Source organism: Stomoxys calcitrans, chromosome 2 (genome assembly GCF_963082655.1).
Source record: "Stomoxys calcitrans chromosome 2, idStoCalc2.1, whole genome shotgun sequence".
NCBI lineage: Eukaryota > Metazoa > Arthropoda > Insecta > Diptera > Muscidae > Stomoxys > Stomoxys calcitrans.
Window position 1 is genome coordinate 226,210,559 of NC_081553.1, and position 9,651 is coordinate 226,220,209.

Sequence of the window (9,651 nt, forward strand, 5' to 3'; positions counted from 1 at the left end):
CAAGCAGCAAAATCAGGATATCGGTTTATATAGGAGTTGTATCAAGCTATAGATCAATTCAGACCATATTGCATACGTTTGTTGAAGGCCATGGGAGAAGCCGTTGTACAAAATTTGTGCCAAATCGGATAAGAATAGTTCTCTCTAGAGGCTCTAGAAGTCAAGATCCCAGATTGGTTTATATGGCAGCTATATCAGGTTATGTACCGATTTGCGCCACACTTATTACAGTTTTTGGAAGTCATATCAAAACACCTCATGCTAAATTTTAGCCAAATCGGATGAGAATTACGCCCTCTAGCGGCTCAAGAAATCAATGAGGTTATGAACCGATTTCAACTATAATTAGCACAGTTGTTGAAAGTGATACCAAAACACCACGTGCAAAATTTCAGTCAAATCGGACGAGAATTGCGCCCTCTAGGGGCTCAAGAAGTCAAGACCCTAAATCGGTTTATATGGCAGCTATATCAAAACATGCACCGATCTGGCCCATTTACAATCCCAATCGTGCAGTCTACACGAGGGTATCGTCAATGGTAAGGCAACTAAACGGAAACTTTTGCAAATGTGGTGAATAGACTATTTAAGAAAAAGGATATAAAAAAATAAATCTGCCAAGAAGTATAAAACAGTAAGTGGTTACTAGAGAGAGTGGTGCATAGATGTGACAGAAAACAGTTCTGAATAAATAAATGCGCAATTGGTGTTGGGGGTGCGGTTCAATGTACCACCATCATTCTCGCGTCTCTTGATCCATTATACTTCTTCTCACTAGACTGGCCTTTGAGTGAACTCAGAGTGATGGGCTACGCATTCAGCCTAACCTAATCTAACTAACCTAAAATAGTGGCATTATTAGGGAAATGTAAGGGATTTATTTATGTTAGGATTCTATTAAGCACACGTTCACGTTTCTATTCCACCTAAAACCACAAGCACATCAAAAGCTGTAGTTCCCTATAGATGATTGAAAATGAAGACTCTTCCCCAGTTTTAAAGGATCAAATCCATACTTCCTACACTTCAATCACTGTCGCACACATTAATCACTCATACTCACAGCATTACATTCAACTGCAATTGCATTAAATAATTTAGTAAGCACATAAAAGTTTTATTGTTTTTTTAAGTTTATGTAACCAAAAATAGGCACTATCTTGCATGAAAACAAAAAAAACTATAAAGAATAACAAATTCCTTGGCCAAGAAGAGAACCTTTAAAATGATTGCCAATTTTCAATATTCATTTTAAGTAGTGAAGTAGTTGTCATGATTAGTAGTCAAGAGATTGTTAAACAAAATTTATTTTCTACCATGCAGGAACGTGGCTCACGCACCTCGGTCTCAAATGAATCGAATGTTTTGCTGGATCCAGAAGTATTGCCCGATCTATCCATACAAGCCTTGGTACTTACCGTATTGGCAACATTGGTCAAATATACCTCCGATGAGAATGAGACTCGAGTACTCTACCAATATCTGGCGGAGGGTTCGGTGGTGTTTCCAAAAGTCTTTCCTGTCATGTAAGTTGGAATTCTTTTTTCTTGGTAATCCTTTTTTTATGAATCTTTTTTTTTTATTACAGCCACTCCTTATTGGACCAAAAAATCAACAACATTCTCTCGGTGTCTCATGATCAGGTGGTCTTGAATTCAGTACAAAATATCATACAGAATATGTTGGCCAGCGAGGATCCTTCACAGCAGCAACTACATTTTCTACAAAGTTGTGGTTTTGGTGGTTTATGGCGTTTTGCCGGACCCTTTACCAAATACAATGTAATGGGTGAATCCTCGGAATTGTTTGTCAATTGCCTGGAGGCCATGGTGGAGACTTGCCTGCCAGGCGATGAACAACAAACACCCATAGTTCCTTTAGTAAGGCCCTACAATCTCAGTTCCAGCCTCAGCAGTCTAACGCTGGGCTCACCAACGGATAAAGGTTAATATCCAAGAAACCCCTAACGAAAAGCACAAATTCTCATGCCTATATATGTTTGGTTCGTTTTATTGTTGATTTATCCATTGGATTGTTTATGCATACGCTTGGGTTAAAAAAAAGTAGTTGCATATGCCACCAAAAATTTTTAAAGAAATTTCGAAGCTTTTATTGTAAATACAGCACAAAAACCCCACAATCCCAGAGCCAAGCAAAAACATCATAACCCTTAAGCTGCCCAAAGTTATCCTGCAAACCTAACCTTGACCTAACTTATCAAAACATCCACAATCATAATGTTGTACTAATGCCTCAGTTAAGGGGTGGCCTACCACCACCACCGCCACTACCTTCACCTTCATCATCATAGTGTTTGTGTTGTTGAGATTGTTGTAAAGTTGTTTCTTTATCTTTTTTTCGTTTCTTATTTCTGTATCTGTAGCTTTCTCATCGGAATCATTAGATCATGAATTTGGGGGCAGTGTAAGCTCTCTCCGCCGTGCATCACACAGCAAAGCACGCGCCAAGCACCGTCTCACCGAAAGTCCATCACATAACAATTAACAATGAACCAACTCTGGATAATAGACACACGCTCTCTAAATCCTTAACTAGTCTAACAAACTGCTACTAACCAACTAATTGAGTACTAACAAAATAGATATCACATCATGCCCACCACCTAAACTACCACCACCACCACCAACTCCACCATATACCACCTACTGCCATATACCAAAAAAAATTAAGAAAAAAAAAAACGTAAAACATAAAACAACAAACAATTTGCTACTAACCTTCAGAAACCACCATCATATGTATTTTGAAAATTAATTGATTCGTAGTTTTGATAGTTCAAATGTTTATATATAGAAAATAAAACAAAAACACTACTATTGTTATGCTGCTTTGTTAAAGAAACAACTATTTATAATTTTAGCAAATTTTTTAGATTATTTTGAATATTTATTTTTTTTGTTTAGTTTTGAAATGATAAAAATTTGGTCTTAACACTTCAAGTAGAGCTGACAAATCATCGATATTCGCTCCATTCGATAGTATTTCTTCTTAAATATCGATAACATCAACTTACTTTACTTTAATTGGCTATGACAGAATATATGTTCCACTAGCCGAACGTTGAATAGCGTTCCGTGCGCCTCGATCTTGTGCGCTCATTCCAAAAACCTCTGGCTCTAAGTTTCGAAGTGTCTTCCACCACTTGATCTCGGCTTTTGGTCTTCCCGGTTTGCGTGTACGACCATGTTTGCCTTCAAAAGACTTCTGTGCTGAAGCTTCTTCATCCATTCTGACAACATGACCTAACCAACGCAGCCGTTGTATTTTGATGCATGTAACTATGCTATCATCGTCATACAGCTCGTGGTTCATACGTCGCCTATATTCTACATTAACGCAAACTGGTCCATATATATTACGAAGAATCTTTCTCTCAAATACTCCAAGCACTGCCTCATCTGCTTTCACAAGTACACATGCCTCAGAACCATATAACAAAACGGGTAGTGTCAGTCTCTTGTATAGGGTAATCTTCGTCAGTCGAGAGGTGACCTTGTTTCTAAACTGCTCTAAACTTAGTCCAAAGTAGCATCTGTTTGCCAGTATTCTTTTTCGCTTTATCTCAAAACTGGTGTCATTCGTTTCGGTTACGGCGGTGCCTAGGTAGATAAAGTTATTGACTATCTCAAAGTTGTGGTACGGAACTTTCTCCATTTTCTTTATCTGCTCGGTTGTACAAGGCGTTTTAGAAGTTGAAACCATCCATTTCGTCTTATCTCCATTTACTGCCAGACCCATTTTCATTGACTCTCTTTCGATTATTTCAAAGGCAGCTGTTACTACTTCCGGTTACCGACCTATGATATGATATATCTCTTGTCAGATATATCATATCGTATAATCATCTCCAGCAGAATATAAAAGAGATCACACGATAGGCTGTCTCCTTGTCTAAAACCTCGTTTGGTATTAAATGGTTTGAAGAGAGTTTCTTTCCTATTCTCTCTGAGGAACGTGTATCAGCAAGTGTCATCCTGCAGAGTCTTAGTAATTTTGCAGGGATGCCAAACTCAGACATGGCTTGAAATACCTTTGAACGTAAAGGAGTATCGAAGGCGGTTTTTCAGTCAACAAAGAGATGGTAGGTGTTGATTTGTCCTTCTTGGGTCTTTTCCAGGATTTGGTGCAGTGCGAATATCTCGTCCAGGGTGGATTTAGCAGATCTAAAGCCGCATTGATAGGGCCCAATTATCTCGTTGACTTTAGGTTTTAATCTTTCACACAGTACGCTCGAGAGTATCGTGTATGCGATGGGGATGGTTCTTATTTCTCTGTAGTTGGCACATTCCGTCTTGTCTCCTTTCTTGTGTACGGGACATAGTATGCTAAGGTTACAATCATCAGGTATGTGTTCTTCTAGCCAGATTGCGAAGATAAGCTGATGCATACGCCTTATCAGCGTATCGCTTCCGGTCTTAAATAGTTCAGCAGGTAACCCGTCGGCTCCTGCTGCCTTGTTGTTCTTTAGTCGGGTCACTGCTACTTGGGCCTCATTCTGACTAGAAGGTAAACATTCTTTACCATCATCCGGGATTGGTTCTGCGGTATCCTCTTCGCCGCCAACACCGGACACCAACAGTTGAGTAAAATGTTCTTTCTCAATTCGCTCACACTCACGTTTTTCCATTTCCTTTTTCTTTCTGCGGAATAGACGTTTCTCCTCTCTCCTTTTCTCCTGATACCCTCCTTCAACAGGCGCGTTGCTACTGATCGCAGGGTTGCTCTATATGCCGCATTCTTGGCTTCAGTAACATCTCGATACTCTTGGTCGTACCATGAGTTTCTTGGAGGAGGCTTCCGGTAGCCAAGCATTTTCCATGGGATGGGCAATAGTTTGCCACTGCGCCATTATATCATCGGAACAAGGAGTGCTTTCATCAAGCAGTTGGGTCAGTCGAGTGGAGTATAGTATCAATAAATTTTTTAAATATGTTATAAAATTTGAATCAAAGAAAACTCGTAAAATACGGGTCCAACTTTGAATGCGCTCTACTTTCCTGGATACCTTCAACACTTCCAATCCACTATACTCAAGTTATATGTGAGAGATTGGTTGACCCATCTTCGATTAATGCTACATTAGAAGCTCCTTACAAATATTTGGTTTGAGACCTTCTAACCCTTTTTGAGTTTTGCCCTTCTGACCTTATACTATCACACAAAGTTCGAATTTCGAAGATCATGACCCAGAAACTGTTTCATAGTATTATTAGCTCAGTTAAAATTTGCCCATGAACATTCCTTTAAAAAACAGAGGCAAACTTATCAGTTAAAATTATGATGTTGTTGTAACCACATTGTCATGTGGAGATGGCGATCCTCGCCAAGCTCCTATAGGTGAGCAAGCTCGTTGCGGTCCAAAGCACCGATCGTCGCGAAAACATGGTGGCCATTGGCTATTTAAAGGCGCCAATAACTCGCTTTGTCATATCGAGCCTCATAGGCACTCAGTATTTGTGCAAGAGCCGGTGACACCCGACCTCTCACTGAGACTCTCCGCTCGATATCGCTGATTGTCCGCGACTGCAGTTACAGCTACTCCGTATGGAGCATTCCACTATCCGCAATCTGCGGACGCGCCCGGTAGCTCGCAGCTAAGCTTCTCATGACAGCAATGAACATCACACCAGATCGGACCTCAATGTTCCAGCTTGTGTGTGGTGCTCACAGCTCTCCCAAATTGTTCCGTGTTTGGGTGAGGCGTTTGCCCTTAGGCTATATGCCAATTTTGGAGGTTTTTAGCGTTCGGGCGGCTACACAGACACTTGGACCCAAATTGGGTACCAGATTTGTAAACTACTTTCAAAGACCAATTATTTGAGACCCATATTGTAGCGATGGGTCTGAATGTCCGTTTGGGTAGGGCGTTCCCCTTAAGCCAAATATCATTTTAGGGGTTTTTAGAGTGGGGCGGTCCCCAGACCCTTTTCTATCTGTATTTTTTTTTTTTTTACTCTACTACCAAAGACCTTTGATTTAGGTCCCATATTGTGCCGATCGATCTACATGTCCGTTTGGGGGGGACGTTCTCCCGATTTTACTCTACACATACTTGTGGTGGCCGAGGGAAATTTATTTTAGATCCTTAATCATTTCTTAAGACGGTTAATGCTCACATATTATTTTAAAAACTAAACAAAAACTAAATATTCAAAGAAGATGTAACTTAAAAAAAATTAAAATGCATTTATTTTATTTTTTTTTGTCAACCTTTTTTTATAGCATTTAAGGAAAAACACAAAAAAATTGCGCAAAATTTTATTTACTTGGTAGCTCTAGAAAAGATTTCCTTTACATGGAAATATTAAAAACTAATACTTATAGCTTTCTATTTTAAACACCTTTTTTAATACAAATAATGCATGGTGTTTAATAACAACAATAGCAAAAATAAGAACCAAAAATTTTATATATAAAAAAAAAACGGCTTTTGTGTAAAGAACAATTTAAAAACGAATCTATGTAGTTGTTATTATATATAAAAGTAATATAATATAAATGTTATTGAATTTTTGGCTTTTTATGATGCTTGAAAGAAAAGGTTTTAGAACCCAAACACTTACACCCACAATTACAAAACATAAGCGCGCGCAATATATCCATCCATTTATGTACAACAAACTAAATACAACTGTACCATTTTAAAATAAAAATGGAGTAAATTTAATTTAACAGAAAAAAGATTTGGGAATTTTCAAAAAGCTTTAATCAGAGCAAAACAAAAACAAACAAACAGATTAAAAAATTTATTTTTTGAAATTAAAAATTTGTTGTATAAGATTGATTATTATTTGTCTCTATCCTCATCTTTTTTACAATCTAATTTCAGCTGCATGAATAACAACCAACCAGCCACGCACTAGACGTACAATGTTCAGAAATTTTCTACGTTTTCTCAATTTGTTTAAAAAATGTTTTTAAATTTTGAAAAGTTTCAACTTGAACTAGAGGGCATACAACGAAACGCAAAACCCTTTACAACTACCCTTTACTAAATAGTGATTGGCGATCTAAAAACCTAACTTTTCAAAAACCAAAAATCCTCTTATCCTAATCAATCTTAAGCACGTCAAAATGCGTTGGTATAAATGAACTCAAAATTCCCAAAATTTTGGTTCATTTATTAGACAAACCTGCAACGGCAACAACAACCAAAGAACAATACAATAAATAAATAATGGCACACATTTTAATTTCCTCCCCTACCCCCCAATCCATCTCCATTTCGACCCCCACAACTTGGAATCTCAAAATTTATATACTAACTGTGCCAATCGATTCAAGGAATTTATGTAATGTATGTATGTATGTATTTTTAAAAGATACTATGACAAATACTGTTATTTATTGCTGTTATAATATATAATTGTAATTTAGGTAAATTAAATGTACTATGATGACTTATTTTTTTAAAATTTATTTATATTTTGCATACTTTTATGTTAATTGTTTTTTTTCTCTCTTGTATAAAAGCTATGATTTTTTTAAAATATTTTTATGTATTAAATATTGGGAAGTTTGGCTAAATTGGTTTGAAATAATGCAGAAAATGTTAAGAAAATAATGAAAAAATCTTAACTGCCTAACAAACTATGTCGGCCTATTTTAAATTTCTGAACTCGCTACCCTACTCCCAAAGACCTTTTATTTGAGTAACATATTGTCTTGATCGACACACCTACCCATATTGTCTCGATCGACACACCTACCCATATTGTCACGATCGACACACCTACACATATTGTCTCGATCGACACTCCTACCCATATTGTCTCGATCGACACACCTACCCATATTGTCTCGATCGACACACCTACCCATATTGTCACGATCGACACACCTACCCATATTGTCACGATCGACACACCTACCCATACAGTCTCGATCGACACACCTACCTATATTGTCTCGATTGTGACACACCTATCCGTTTGGGGAATTGGGTAGCCCCCACATACACTTGAAGCAGATTCGAACTCTATTTCCAAATACCTTTCGTTTAATACCCATATAGTTCCAATCGGTAAACACGCCCGTTTGGGTGGGGCGTTCCCCCTCTATGCTACAAAATACCTTTCATTTGAAACCATTTTGTCCCAACCGGTTAACATGCCCGTTCGAGTGGGTCGTTCCTCCCTAAACTTCATGACCGTTAAGGTGTTTTTGGGTTGCTGGTCGGGCAATTTTTATGTCAGATTGGTACTCTACTTTCAAAGATATTTTATTTGAATCCCATATTGTTCCCATCGGTCTTACTTTACAATCTAAGTCGACCTATTTTAAATTTCTGAACTTTCTACTCTACTCCCAAAGACCTTTTACCTTTGAGTACCATATTGTCTCGATCGACACACCTACCCGTATTGTCTCGATCGACACACCTATCTGTTTGGAGGATTGGGTAGCCCCCACATACATTAGTTTTTTTTTGACACTTGAAGCCAAATTTTTAGCAGATTCGTACTCTACTTCCAAGTACCTTGCGTTTGATACCCATATTGTTCCAATCGGTAAACACGCCCGTTTGGGTGGGGCGTTCCCCCTCTAAGCTACATAATACCTTTCATTTGAAACCATGCCCGTTCGAGTGGGGCGTTTCTCCCAATATTTCATGTCCGTTTAGGGTATTTTTGGGTTGCTGGTCGGCCAACTGTCACCTGTGGTCAAATTTTTATATCAGATTAGTACCTTACTTACAAAGACCTTTTATTTGAGTCCCATATTGAAAATATAAAATAAAATTTTCGTTCAAGTCTATGTGGCGCTTTTCCTCCTAAAGATACATCAAATGGGTTATATGACCCATTATGACAATATGGGACTCAAATGAAAGGTATTTGAGAGTAGAAAACGAATTTGATATTCAATTTCGGAGCCAAGTGTTTTGGGGAACGCCCTAAAGCACCCCCTAAACTGAACTTCATTTCCGTTGGGAATAAAGAACGAATTTGATATCCATATTTGAGTCGAAATGTCTGAGGTGCCATACCTCCCCTAATGAGAACATTACCCTAAGGAAGAACATTACCACCAGGAATCGAGAAGGGACAAACTCCTCACACATCAAAGTGTGCTTTCCGATTCAAGTTTAACCTCAATGATAAGGGACCTTTTTGTATAGCCGAATCCGAACCTCCTTGGGGAAAATTTTTTGAATGACCATGCATGGCCTTCTACCTTGCAAATGTCGCCAACATTAAGAGGGGATAAACACCGCTTTGTCCGATGTTCTCGCCAGGATTCGAACGTGTTCAGCGTCAAAGGCTACAATGGCACGAATTCGATATCCGCATTCAGGGCGAAGCTTTTAGAGGGTTAAAGAAAACGCAGGGGAGCGGGCCCGGTTCGGCTAGTTTTTTATAAAATTAAATTTTGACAAAATTTTACATAAAAATAAAATTTCGGCAAAATGTTCCATAAAATGTTGACAAAATTTTCGACAAAAATAAAATTAGACAAAATAGAAATACATTTTGGAAAAATTTGTATCTATGAAAAAAATTGGAAGACAGTGTTCAACATATATTTGGCTTTGAGGGTATCCCTTGGTAAGAATGTGAAACGATTGAGAGAGCTGTTGGAGGCTATAACACAATGCCAAACGGAATAAAGAAATTAATATAAAAACTT

At 38.1% G+C, this 9,651-nt stretch overlaps 1 protein-coding gene across 5 annotated transcripts in view; it reads left to right on the forward strand.

The window, feature by feature from the left end:
• Positions 1–7,987, forward strand: part of LOC106083493 (neurofibromin) — a 91,143-nt gene extending 83,156 nt beyond the window's left edge. For 4 of the 5 annotated variants that reach the window (XM_013246582.2, XM_013246569.2, XM_013246591.2 and 1 more), the window contains 3 exons: positions 1,324–1,526; positions 1,589–1,944; positions 2,384–2,715. In XM_013246582.2, the coding sequence (XP_013102036.1) occupies positions 1,324–1,526; positions 1,589–1,944; positions 2,384–2,505 (681 nt within the window). In that variant the 3' untranslated portion in view covers positions 2,506–2,715. Of the gene's footprint in view, positions 1–1,323; positions 1,527–1,588; positions 1,945–2,383; positions 2,716–6,850 lie in introns of those variants that run through there. The other variant, XM_013246598.2, reaches the window with a different exon arrangement.
• The last annotated feature ends 1,664 nt before the right edge of the window (positions 7,988–9,651 follow it).